General features: G+C 38.9%; 1 protein-coding gene across 1 annotated transcript in view; it reads left to right on the top strand.

Annotated features, from left to right (window-relative positions):
* Positions 1–14,462, top strand: part of PRKAR2B (protein kinase cAMP-dependent type II regulatory subunit beta) — a 91,779-nt gene that overhangs the window by 60,505 nt on the left and 16,812 nt on the right. The window contains exons 3-4 of the mRNA XM_069883539.1: positions 11,586–11,638; positions 12,772–12,855. Of these exons, the coding sequence (XP_069739640.1) occupies positions 11,586–11,638; positions 12,772–12,855 (137 nt within the window). The remainder of the gene's footprint in view (positions 1–11,585; positions 11,639–12,771; positions 12,856–14,462) is intronic.

Here is a 14,462-nt window from a genome sequence, read left to right on the forward strand (position 1 = left end):
CCACTGGCAGGACACTGAGACAGCCTTGTCAGAGCCAATAGTTTTGACTTTGTCCCTAACCCCCCTAAAGGTACTCTTTGCGTGAGTCTTTGGCTTGGAGGTCACCTTCTCTTGTCTGCCCTTAATCTATGTGTTCTTAAATCCTTTTAAATCTTTACATATCCTTTCATCAGTGATTATTTTCTTTGTGTGTCACTCCTAACCTTTTTCTTTCCCTTAATACATCCTTCCTCTTTGTGTTAGTCTTTGAAACACCAGCATATAAAATAGCCATAAATATGCAGTTCCATAAAATAACTGCCTTCTTTTTGTTTTATTTTTGTCACTCTGCAGATCGGTAACACTAGTCCCTCTCCTTTCCTCACCCTAGTCCCATTAAACCAGGATGGTGCTTGGCTGTTTTACCTGGTGACCTGCTGGCAGACCCAAGTTCTGCGGTTCATTTTGCCCTCCTGAGTTGTGTGTCTTATGCTTTTTTTTTTCGTTCTACTCTACTTTTCTAAGTGCTCCTTTACACAGCCTAGGCACTCCTCCTCCTTCTCCAGTACGTTAGAATGCCTTGAAGAACAGTTGGGTTTTTTTCACTTCTTCCTCTTCTGTATGTCCTTACTTAACTTATTGTGGTGGGTTGGCTCTGACTGGGTGCCAGGTACCCACCAAGCCATTCTATCACTTCCCCTCCTCAAATGACCGGCAGGAGAGAAAACACAATGAAAGGTTTGCGGGTTGAGATAAGGACAGGGAGATCACATAGCAAATACTATCTCAGGCAAAACCAACATGACTTGGGGAAATGAGTTTAATTTATTACCAATCAAATAAAAATAGGGATGAGAAATTGCAACAACTCTTAAAACACCTTGCCCCCACCCTTCTCTTATTCCCAGGCTTAACTTTACTACTGATTTCTCTACCTCCTCCCATTGAGTGGTGCAGGGGGGTGGGAAAGGGAGGTCATGGTCAGTACATCACATATTGTCTCTGCTGCATCTTTTTTCTCGTGCCCTTCCCTGCTTCAGCATGGGGTCCCTCCTGTGGGAGACAGTCCTCCACAAACTTCTCCAATGGGAGTAATTCCCACGGGCTGCAGTTCTTCACAAGCTGCTCCAGATTGGGTCCCCCACAGGGTCATAAATCCTGCCAGCAAACCTGCTCTAGTGTGGGACCCTCTTTCCACAAGTCCACAGGTCCTGCCAGGAGCATGCTCCAGCATGAGCTTCCCACAGGGCCACATCCTTCTGTGGGCATTCACCCGTTCCAGCATGGGGTCCTCCCCTGGCTGCAACTATTTGCTCCACCAGAGACCTCCATGGGCTGCAGGGGCACAGCCTGCCTCACCGTGGTCTTCACCATGGGCTGCAGGGGAATCTCTGCTCTGGCACCTGGAGCACCTCCTCCTCCTCCTCCTTCTTCACGGAGCTTGGTGTCTGCAGAGTTGTTTCTCTCACGTATTTCCACTTCTCTCTCCAGCTGCTGTCAAGCAGCAATTTTCCCTCCTTCTTAAACATGTTCTTACAGAGGTGCTACCACTATTGCTGATGGGCTCAGCCTTGGCCAGTGGCAGGTCCATCTTGGAGCCCACTGACGTTGGCTCTGTCAGGCATGGGGGAAGCTTCTGGCAACTTCTCACAGATGCCACTCCTGCAGCCCCTCCGCTACCAAAACCTTGCCACACAAACCCAATAGACTTACTTCTATGATTTTAGTATTTTCTTGTTTTGCAAATAATTACTAGTTCTTTCTACCCACCCTTTCCTATGGCTGACCGATTCTTACCTCTTGACTGCAATGGTTTCTCATAAATCCAGAATTTGAATACTCCCTTTTCTGGTATTTCTCTGTACTTGTATTTCTCTCTCATTTTCTATTTTTTTGTTCTTATTGTTCTGTTGTATTAATAGTTTCATGGTTTACTCTGCTAGGTTTGTAAATTCACGTTTTGTATTTAAACTATCATTAAAATAATTCTTTTTATTAATTAAGCCCCAAATACACATATTTCATTTAAAAAACAAAACTAATGCCTCTTTTTTAGATATTTTGCAAGATTGAGGGCAAGACATGAGTGGACAAACCAAAGGAGAGATAAAATGATTAACGGGTAATAGATTCTTTTGAGTGTCTCTTTTTGTTTCCTCTTTCAGGTATTCAGTATATGTAGTACTGCTATCAAGTTTGAAAAAGCTGGCTACGATAGTTTTTCAAGAAATTGCTAAGTATGCTATTAACCACTTTATTGTGTCTTCAAATGTGTTAGAACTCATCTAAATAGTTTCTTGTTGAAGATTACACAGTTTAGTAAAAATCAACAGCAACTATTCTATCATTTTTTCCTCTGTTATATGAAAACTGACATAAGGTACAGTATAAATTACAAACACTGTCAGACTGGAGAGATACTTCATTTTGGGTGAAAACAAGCTGCTGTTGTGATTTACTGGACTATACATGGTTTCCTTAAACTGTACTACCATGATACGAGTTTAAAAATGCAAATATGTAGATATCAGGATTCAGGCTCTGGAGATGAACAGCTGCAGGTTCAATTTTTAAAATGTTTGTAGCAAATCAGATTTCAAAGCTGTTTAGTATTTGAAATAGATTTAGAATCCTGAAAAATATTTTGATGTAAAATAATATTCAATCTGTGTAAAGCAGAAACAAAACAAAACAAAAAGTGAGCAAAACTATTAGGTTGCCATTTTCAGAATATGTTTTCTCAATAGCCGCAAATTATATTTGCTCACTTTCTGTGTTAGGGGTGAGTTCTATGGTGGGAAAATAATCTACACTTTCTGAGATCTTCCTGATGCTGAATTTTCAATAAGAAAAAAACCCTGTAGTTGATGGCTATGAAGTACTAAGAGAAGAGCTGGATGCAGTTCTGTTTTTATCCTGTAGTATTAGCAAATATAAAGTTGAAATGTATGCAAAGAGCTCTGCATCTGCTCAGACTTTGTCAAATATTTATACATATTTCAGATATGTCCCAAATAGCACACTGTAGCATTGTGAACTGGTTGGACATGTATGAGAATGGGAACAGAAGGTTACACAAGTCAACATCAGAGTACAGTGTATTTCTATATGTTATGCTATATTGGGAAAGCTGATAGAGTAAGTAGCCCAGTGCGTGGTGTAGTAGCACAGTACATGGTGTATAATGGCAAATTCTTCTACTGGAAGTGGATGTCACTTTTATAATGATTTTATTGTTTAATAACTACCTACAGTGTTCTGGACACTGTAATGTGTGTTCGTGCAGGTTTTTACTAGTCAGACAGATGAAGTCAAGCAGTTCCTGAGAAGCCAAGCAAAACTGTCTCCTACCATTGGCCAGAAACCTTGTTTGTTTTTTTTAGCTCCATCTTGACAAATTACACAGTTGTTTATTACATCAAACACTGTATTCAGTTCTGGGCCTCTCAGTACAAGTAGGACATGGAGTTGCTGGAGCACGTCCAGAGAAGGGCAACAAAGCTGGTGAAGGGTCTGGAAAACAACTCTTATGAGGAGAGGCTGAGGGGATTGGGGTTGTTTAGCCTGGAGAAAAGGAGGCTGAGGCTTATTGCTCTCTCTACAACTACCTGAAAGGTTGTGGTCAGGTGGGTGTTGGTCTCTTCTCCCAGGTTACAGGCAATATGATGAAAGGAAATGGCCTCAGGTTGTGCCAGGGGAGGTTTAGATTGGATATTAGTAAAAATTACTTCACCAAAAGGGTTGTCAAGCATTGGAACAGGCTACCCAGGGAAGTGATGGAGTCACCATCCCTGGAAATGTTAAAAAAACATGTAAATGTGGCACTTGTGGACATGGTTTATTAGGCACAGTGGGGTGTTGGGATCATGGTTGGACTTGATGATCTTAGAGGTCTTTTTCCAATTTTAATGTTTCTGTGGTTACAGAAAGAACTGAAATAGAACTGAAAAGAGGACTAAGTACTATGTAAGTCCTTAGGGAAATTCTGTTAAAGTCCCTTTCTGCTTCTGTATTTAAGAACAGGCAAGTCTTATCAGCTACTTGTGATAAAGTTCAAACATTCTGTTTCTATGGATGTGCCTATTCAGTGATTAAAATTTCTATGATTTTAGGGAAGAGTGTGCATCTTTGACCCAGTGAGTGTGCTAGGAGTACAGGAAGGTACTGTGGTCTAACACATTGTAATTTTCACCGTTACGCACCAAATAATGTTAAGGAACTTGCTCAGTAGTGGCTACATATGAATAACTCAACTGAGATAAAATTATCAAAAAAACTTCTTGTGTGGGCCAAATGTGTTTCCATAGTGTTTTGTACAGTCTTGATGAAATTCCAGCTTTGGTGTGAGGATTGGTGAAATATGAATAAACCCGATGTGGACTTTTGAATCCTTGGGAGGTTCTATGACTCACTGTTGGCATAGACCTTATTCAAGATGCCACATTTTATATTAGGCAATTCATGTTATTTAGAAGTGCTGGAGGAAATATCTTGAAGTGTGACTAATTAGAAATAACACTGGTAGCAGATGGACAAGAGAAAATACTGTAGACAAGTTGATTGTGTGAGTGTTTGATTTCTCACAAGCATGTAGTGCAGGCTGAGCAGGGTCTTCCAGTCCTGTAAAAGGTTTTGCCTTTGGGCTGTATAGCTGAGCACAAACTCAGTGTTTGGTTTGTGTTCATGACCACTGGGCAGTCTTTGCAGAATTTCAGTCTGTATGCTAAAGCAAGAGCAGATAACTGTCCTTCATGAGGGGCCGATCTTGAAACAGACTGTCTTGGCAGTGCTCCCAAGACTCTTAATTCAGTCAGTCCCTGCTTAATGAACTGAAAGCCACCTTCCTGATAATTAAGAGGAAATGAGCTGCCTGGATTTTATCCAGCTTTGGTTTTTTAGAATGGTGTCCTGAGCACTTAGTGATTTGTGTTAGGTAGTGGACCACTGAAAAGTCATTACCCCATAAATCTGGTAGATTTGAGGGGAAATTCTTCAATTTTTGGTTTGTTGCATGTGAGGAAATCTCAAGAATATTTATGTCTGTGTCTTTGCCAGACCTTTCTTCTAAGCATGCATAGGTTTATTCCCCTTTGGATAGCATATGTGATGTAAATGTTCTATATCTAATATAATAATAACACAGAATTGCAAGGTATCAGGCATGCTGTTTATTAATTCACCTAATTATGCTGTGATGAAGTTTCGGTTTGGTGACCCTATCAGGCGTAGGCATTTCACAGATGCCTTCTTTTTGACAGTATCATGGGAACTGATAGCCCAGCGATCATGCTTCATTCCAAATTAGCTTCTATTTAAAGTAACTTTAACTCCTTGCAGTACTTTCAGGCTTTTGCACAAATGGTGGATCTCAGCAGCAGCGCCAGTTGGTATTTGCTTTATTATATCATATGTGGAACCAGATAAATTTTATCTCATCTCAGCATGTGCTCAGATAGAGGAGAAAGTTGATCTCCTTTCTCTGGGTTGTTCTCCAGTACTTATGTTTACTTACAGCTCTTCAATCTCATCTTCCATGTGATCCAGTCAAAACCAGGTCTAGAAGTAATATGGCACTTGGTAGCTGTGAGCATCAAAGACCATGACCAGTTATTTCTCATTGCTACCATCACACAGTGTTGCTTTTGTTTAAATAAAAACTACCAATGGCATTTGGAGTTTGGGGGGCAGGACTCTCTTGCTACTTCCTCCTGCAGTGGTAGGAACTGATGAGATGTTAAAACAGGGGTTTCCATGTCAGAAATTTTGGAGGTCCGGTAGCATTTGCAGTCTAGTTTGCAACAACCACCTGCTGCACGAAGAGTCTCTGTGCACCATGTTTCTAATCTGTGTTTAGTAGATGGGAGAGAAGTATGTCCTGACAAAATGGGAAAAAAAAGCCTCATACTGCCATTAAGTCACCTTAGCAACTTTTGTACGACTAAACCAGGAAAGTGACATTCTTGCTGTGTGAGGGGATGGGCATTGCTGTCGTGGTTAGGATGTTTGTAGGGATGTATGGCATACTGGTGTAGCTACATGATAGTCAATGCTGGCAAAACAGTAGTCTTGATTTGGCTTGCACATGATGAAGAAATACTTCCACAGCTCTCTTATTCTTGTACAATTATTTTAATGTGCTTTATGACTTGGGCATTCTGTGCTTTGCAAAGGCTATGCACGTATCGATTGTTTTTCCTGCCATGTGTTGAATATAATACATTATTTTATGATTATATCTGAATTTTCATTCACTTCATTATTGATAGCTTGTTTCCTGATACATTAAGGGAGTAGGTAGAACACGACTAACACATTTTGAGCTCTTACAGTTACTAAGTTAATTTCTATTTTAGAATTCATTCACGGCTGAAGTGACTATTTCTGGGTTTGAATAGAAAACATATTTACTGGCTGAAAAACAGGAAATATACTTTACTTGGAGTGATGAGTTGGAAAATAAAAAAGCTTATCTCTTCTTCCTGACAAAGCAATCCATCTAGAGTTGTGTACAGTTTTCAGCACATGTGTATTTTAATAATGCACTGCCTTTTGACAGTTCAGATTTTTCCTACAAATACTTTGCATTAATGTATTTGGGCTTGTTTGTGTTTGTGTCCGTCTTGAGGGATTATAACTCTTGGTTGGAAAAGCTAAATAAAAATTATTTCACTTGATTGAGCTCAGCAAAATGGAGAAATATGTACAGTGTTTTTATCACCTTTATAAAATGCTGTAATTATGCATATTAAATAGGTCCTTAAGAATGGTATTAGGACTGCTTCTTGAGTAATGAAGTGTGTATTGCATTCAGCAGTGACATGCAGCAAAACGTGGCAGGGCATTTGAGTGTGATAAACTCACCATATAGTGTGCGCCGTCAGAAGTGTGGAATGAACTAAAGAGGAAGAAAAATAAAATACTGAACACCATGAGTATTGGAGCCACCAGCAGTGGAATGGTTCAGAGGAATTAATGTCTATAATGCCAGTCAAGCCTTAGACAAGAGACATGGGGACCACAGACTGTCTCCCTGGAATAAATGAAAAATAAAGAAGGTTTGCCATTGCATGGGCAACCTGTCATCAGAAGATGAATTTATTTGTTTTCCAAGAAATGGAGAAGTGGGGAAACCAGTCTTGCAGCTTGTTATAACTAACAGGACTCATCTCAAGAGGGATAGGATCAATTAGGGACCAGATAATTAGTCACATTTTAAATTAATCTCATCTTAATTGGGACATATAATACAGGTCAGGTGAATCACTATGTAAATGTGCTGGTTTCTCTCCAATGACTGTAACTGGAATCCAGATGACATCTGCAGATGTGGATCTCTACGAAAGAGGCATCTTACATAGTTTTAGATCATGGGATCTCATGATCTTATGTTCCAAACCACCAGTGTTCATGTAATGAAATTCAGTGGACAGTAGTAATGTCAGAAGTCATATTTCAAATACAGAAATAAAATGTATCGGGTCTTTCCATGAGTTATCTAGTGCTGTGCACTCAAAAGTTAGTATGTTATTAGACTCTTAAGTCAGTAAGACAGACTACCAAAATAAGCAATGAAGGAAATGAAATTCCATATTTAAAACACAGAGCCACAGCATTGGTATAGTATTTAAGTTGATACCCAACTGCAAGATGCAGCCATCTGTGGTTATGGCAAAAAGATACACCAAGGCAAAATAAGTACAGTAGTGTAAGCAGAAGAGTAAGTTTCTCATCACAGATGATAAGAATAAACTATTTAAAAAATTGGACAGATCAACAGTAGCCAGGAGAAACTGCAGTCATTAATATATCGCCCATAATCAGTCATAAAGAAAAAATATTTAATGAAGGTACCTGCTGATAATAGTTAATGAGACTGACTGAAATGAGCTAGCGGAGAAGAGTGACGCTAGAGAAGAGACTCCAGATGAGGGAAGACCTCGGGAACATACTATCTTTCTGGACTGATCCTGCTTCAGTCTATGCGAAATGCACTGAAAGTCAGTTCAGGGTGGGCACGGAAGAGGCTAAATTCAGTTTCTTTTGTGTGGTCTGGGAGACTGTTAAATATTCAGCTAGGGTCCCTGAGACCTGTTGATTGTGGTAAGGATATCACAGCTATTAAATTAAATTCCTCTTTTTTATAATGTTTTTTCCATGTAGAGGTTTTATTGGAAGTAAGATGAGGATGTCACTGCTCCTCAGATTGAGACCACCTCTACACCCATCAGCAACTGTACTGTGATGCGGGTTTGTTGACTCCCATGTACCCATATGTGCTGTGAGGCACAGACACTGATATTAGCCTGAAGCAAATTAGTGATTTACATGAAGAAGGGTTATGGTGCTTACTTGGCATGTTATTATTGTTGCTATTTAAATAAAATCCCCTGAAGTTTATTTCAGACAAGATTGAAATAACTCTGGTATCATAAAACAGTTGGTAGGAATGCTCTGTTTATATAGAGGTAAAATATATTATACTCGTTCAACAGATTTCAGACTTCCTTTTGTGGGCATTTGTAATTATTTGGGACCAAATCCTGTTCCTAGTAAACTTGGTAGGAATATTTCACTCAGTTCCAGAGGGACTTGTGTCAAGTTTCTTTTAAGTTTTTGAAGATGCCAACTTTTATAAAGTTGACGTTTTAGCGTTTGCTGGGTGCCTGATACAGTGGAGGAACGAGACTTCCTTTGGGACTCTGCATAATGTGTGCAGTAATACCCTTTGCAATAAAATCATCTTAATTGGATGGAGGGATAGGGAGTTTAATGGGTCTACCTGGACAATACTTTAGAAATTGTTTGCATGTAGGAAATAGGAGAATAAGGGACAGGACAAGAGGGAATGGCGTCAAGCTTCACCAGGGGAGGTTCAGGCTTGACATGAGGAAAAAATTTTTCACAGAAAGGGTTGTTGGGCACTGGAACAGGCTGCCCAGGGAGGCAGTTGAGTCACCTTCCCTGGAGGTGTTTAAAGGACAGGTAGATGAGGTGCTGAGGGACATGGTTTAGTGATTGATAGGAATGGTTGGACTCGATGATCAAGTGGGTTCTTTCCAACCTGGTGATTCTATGATTCTAAACAAGAGGACTCAACATCTTAATGCATGAGTGACAGTGTGACTGAAATAGCGTAGCAAAGCTCCAGTGGGAGGACAGGGAGAAGAAAAAGGCCGATTCTGTTTTGTATTGAGTTCAGACACTTGTGCTGTGACCCAGCTGTAGAGGGAGTTGGACATACTGATGGTCCATGTGTCATTATAAAAAGTGGGAAAGCTCATGGGCTCCATCGTTACGCAGGCATTGCACAGCCCACCAAAGAGATCAGGTAGATGAGGATTTTTATTAGCAGAGTAGAGAGGATGGTAATGATGGGAGATTTAACTAATCCGTCATCTGTTGAAAACCAACAAAAGAGAATACCAAGTACCCAACATGTTTTGCACTTATGACCAGATTATGGGATGGTGGGAAAAGCAATCAAAGGGGAACTATGCTATTTGATACCAGCTCCAGGGGAGAAACTGTTCAGGAATAGAGAGAGAAAAGGCAGCTTGAGTGAGAAATAACCTGGGAAGATAAAGCTTACAGGAAGGGAAAGAGGTTGAGTAAAAGAATCAGAATAACAGGTTTCAAGGGGATATGAGAGAACGATGGGCGTAATCTCTTTGGAAAGGAGTCTGGAGAAAAGAAGTTAAAGAAATTGTTTGCTCCTCATACTAAAAAGAGTAAAAATGCAAATTGAGACAGCACAGGACAAGGACAAAAAGCATAGTAAAATAAATCTGTCTGAAGTATAAGCACCTTATTTATATCAAGCTGGAGGAACCATGTAGAAAATTAAACTGAGTTTCAATTATTCAAAACAAGTGCAAAAGGATAGCAAAAGATGTAGAGAAAAAAAATAATCAAAGCAACCAAGGCCAAAAATATGTGAATAAGAAAAGACTCTGTACAAGAAAAAACATGCAGCCTAGAATAAAGAAAGGACAAATCAGGGAGCACATAATGTGTTACGTGTTCCCAGGTTAGCTGTGCCTGACACACTATACTTGGAAACCGGGAGAACTGGCTAAATCAGTCTCCACCCTGATAGCAATTACCACTGAGAATCTGAAGAAGAAAAATGAGTATGGAAAAAACAAAAAAATAGAAAACTTGATCCTTAAAAAGGTGGGGGAGCTATGGAGGGAACAGGCCTGTCACAGATTTACAGGTCGGTTTTGTTCTAGAGATATTACAGACAAATATTTTTTGTACCTGGAGGAAAGAAACCAACAGCAATCAACCTGCCTTTGCTGGAACTATATAATACCCTATAAGAAGAGATTAAAATTTATGACTAAAAGGAAACGAACAGATGTTCTACATTTTCACTTTAAGAAACTTCTGAATGCTGTCTCACAAGACTCCCCTATAAACAAGTGAGGGAACATCAAGCGGTGTCTTAGTATAAATTTCATGGGATATTGCGGGAAAACTGATTTGATAGGCTACTGCTGTTTCACTGCTGTGTACATATTCCACAAGAGTTTATTTTGGACACTATTCTGTTTTTTGGGGTAGTAATCTGGATTATCTATGAGAAGTTATGCTTATTAAATTTGCAGTCATCACAAAATTGAGACTGGAAGAATGCCAGAGAACAGGATTAGGATTGAAAATGACCTTGATGCATTGGAGAAATGGCTTGGGGAATAAGGTAATACTTAATAGGTGTAAGTGCATGGTACTACACTTGGGCAGAATAGCCATACAGAGGACATGGGACAGCTGGTTATAACAGCAGTCGATCTTGAAAGTGATATGTAAGTCATGAACATTCCATGAATAAAATAATCAAGCTGTTGTGAAAAAGATACGGATGGGTGAAAAAGATACATAGCCTGCAAAACATATGGAAGTACTTCACCTGTTGTGCTCAATACTCTGCTCAGCTCAAATACTGCATCCAGTTTTGAGCATCATACTTAAGTAAAGATAGAGGTAATTGGAGGGAGTTTAGAGAACGACAGTGAGGATAGTAAGAGAGCTGGAAAATGTGACTTGTGGGGAAAAAATTGAAGAACGAGAATTATTTACCCTTAAAAGTAAAAGATAGGTAGGAGAGAAACCTTGCCAAATATGAAAAGAAAACCCAACCACCACCCATAAGCAAACCACTAACCTAAAATTAACTAACCAAGCAAAAAACCTGCACCTACCCCTCAAACCACCTCGAATTTAAACAGATGAAGGAAATGATGTGATCTCTGCGTCCAGTATGGATAGCTTGAATTCTAACTATTATTAGTTTAGACATCAGGGGAAAAAAAAGTCTGATAGTATGGTCAGATCACTTAGAGCAGGTTAGGTGAAAAATTTATAAGTATATTAGAGGTCTTAAAACGCAGAAAACTTATGAAAAATGGTAAAAGTGGAGCTTCATTTCATCAGCAGTTTGGAGATGACCTACTATGGACCCTGTCAGCAGTACTTGCTGTGATTCTTTGAGTGTGTTATGTTACTGCATATTATTACCATGACACACAATGCATTTTCTGTCCTGTAAATCTTGTGAAACATTATTGTACTTTGAATTAAATTATACTTTTTTTCTATTTCAGTGTGTGCAGAAACTTACAATCCTGATGAGGAAGAGGATGACACAGAATCTAGGGTATTTAATGTTTTGAGTCAAATACTTTTTTTTTTCTGTTCTCAGGCATTAACTTTAGGGAGAAAAATGTAACCAGCATCACTATTCCTTTCCAAAATCATCCTTATTAAAATGTATTTTAATAAACTCTGGATTTTTTATATTAAAGGAACATTAAAAAATCCTCTGTAACAGTCACTCACATAGGAGCATTATTCTAAATTACCACACCTTTGATACTTAGTCTGTTAAGGAAACATTTTTGTGCAATTATATTTGCCTCGAGAGTGCGTGCTCCTCAAAGTACTTATTTGATGTCCTCATAATCTTTCAGTAGTTTTATCAATATTCAATATATTTATCAAAAAAGGTAAATTAAAAATCACTAAGATTTTCAGATGTGCAGTGAAATACCTAATGAACTCTATAGTTTCTTTTACTTATGTCACCCTTTTAAAGGCATTTACTGAGCTTTTAATGTGGAATAATGTAAGTATAATTTTTAAGACAAGTTTAAATGTTTGTATTCAACCTAATTTCTGCTTTGTAAAGCTGTCAAAAAGGTTATCCTATAGTATTACAGTTTTGAAATACTTTTTTAAGCATATGAGTTGAATGAACAACTTGATTGATACTGGCATTAACCAGACACCGGTAATGTAGTAAATCTCTCCTTCACTGGCAGAGTGTCAAGGCTGTTGTTTACTTTGTGAGACTTCCTATATAAACTTAAAACAGATAATATTTCACCAAATATTCTTTGGGAAGCAGTCATAGCACATGGCTAAATGTAACAGTGGTGCTTTTTATAAAACATGCATGTCTCAAATATGATTAGGGAGTAATAGGGTATATGAAGAAATAGTTGAGATAAAAGTATCCAGAATGGCTTGCAGAAATGAACTGGGTTCTACAAATGTAAAGATCTTGTTATCTTAAATACAGCAGTGCTTCATTTGCTGATACTATGGTGTTATCATTGCTGTGATGTTATCATTGAGTGTTTATTCAAACCTTGAAGGTTCTGAACTGAAAGTGTTACAAAGCATGGCCAAAATATTGTGTAAAATGCTTAGCTGAATTAGCTCAGTCCTTCAGCTAATGAGTGCTACTATATGATAGCCACTTAAATGTTTTTCTATTATATCTCTCAGATTATTCACCCTAAAACAGATGATCAAAGAAACAGATTGCAGGAGGCATGCAAGGACATTCTTCTTTTTAAGAACCTCGATCCGGTAAGAGATTCGCTGTAATGAACAACATTCAGGAGTGCTGCTAAGAATTCATTCTCTTGAACTGCTGAACAGATGTTTACAGATTTGACTTTTGTAAGCTTTTGTATATGCTTTCTTGACCATTTCATGAACTCCCAAAATGACATTTTTATAACCAATACAGCATATATAGAGAGGCTTTCGTTCATCACCGTGAATGATAGTCTTGAACTACCTTAATAGGAATGCATGCATAAATATGATTGTAAAGTATTTTATTCTCTTATTTTATATCTTCTGGCTGTACATTGATGTTTGTAATCATAGAATCATAGAATTCTAGAATGGTTTGGATTAGAAGGGACCACGAAGGTCATCTAGTGCAACCCCTCTGCAGTGAACAGGGACATCTTCAGCTAGATCAGATTGCTCAGGATGTAAACTCATCAGTTACCTGGAATGTTGAAGTTGTTTGTACTGGTTACGTTTTGTCACCCAAAAGTGTGCTGACTGCTCCTTCAATACCTAAAATCATAGAATCATAGAATCACCAGGTTGGAAGAGACTCACTGGATCATTGAGTCCAACCATTCCTATCAAAGACTACAGTTTAGCTATAGATGTAATGGAACAAGCAAGTTATAAAATAAAGGGAAAGAGAAAGGCAATAGCAAAGTTTTTACATTATTATTTCACTTGATGTAGATACAGTAAAAAATCTGCAGATAATTTCCTTCTATTGCCTATAAAAACAATTATGGGCTTTTGAGAAAGCTTAAACGCAGTGAATGAGCTATCTGGATCAGACAAAGGTGATAATGTTACAAAAAAAGCATAGGGTCATCTAAGGGAAAAGGCAAGTGTATCAATCAAAAAATGTATACTGAGGATGACTCACAGTACACCAAATGCTCTCTCAAGAGAATTGATTCAGTGCTGTCAGGGGAGAGAGCACGGGGGAAAGGGAAATAATTATGTAGAATTTTAAGCACGAAAACAAAAAAATTTAAATTTTATTCAAGAGGGAGCTAATGGAAAGATCAACTTGCAGCTCGGGAACTCAGGTGCTGTTACAGAGAATGCAGCTTAATTCATGCTGCAGGTTTCCAGCTTCTGCTCTTGTCTGCACAAAGGCCGAGCCCTGACCCTGGCTACCTGTTCCAGAGAGGCTCTGAGATGCAGTGAGCTGTAGACCCCCAGCTCTGCAGAACGCTGCCTTTGCTCAGATTGTCCAAAGGACTAAGAACACTTCCTTCTTTATACCCTTCACAGACATTCTCACATTCTGAGAAGCTGAATAAGTTAATTTTTATAAAGGACTTTTTTATTACAATTTTATTCCTAAAAGGCATTGGAAAGCTACTGAGCTCTGATGATAGCAAGGGTATTAAAATGTACCCTTCTTCAGTCTGGCTTGCTCCTTCTGTGGGGCCAAGATCTGTAGTCCCCTGGGAACTTCTCCCACTCCTCCTTCTTATTCTGCTGCTAGGCAGTGACTCAAGAGCTCTGCCACTGTAGTTGCAACAATTTAAATGTTCCTATCCCAGCTCATTTCCTCACCTCTGCCTCTCCACCCTGCAGCACAAGCCTGTATGGTGCCAGCTGCTGCAGGTCGCTCTCTGGTGCAT

The sequence above is a fragment of the Phaenicophaeus curvirostris genome, chromosome 1 (assembly GCF_032191515.1).
Source record: "Phaenicophaeus curvirostris isolate KB17595 chromosome 1, BPBGC_Pcur_1.0, whole genome shotgun sequence".
Taxonomy (NCBI): Eukaryota; Metazoa; Chordata; class Aves; order Cuculiformes; family Cuculidae; genus Phaenicophaeus; species Phaenicophaeus curvirostris.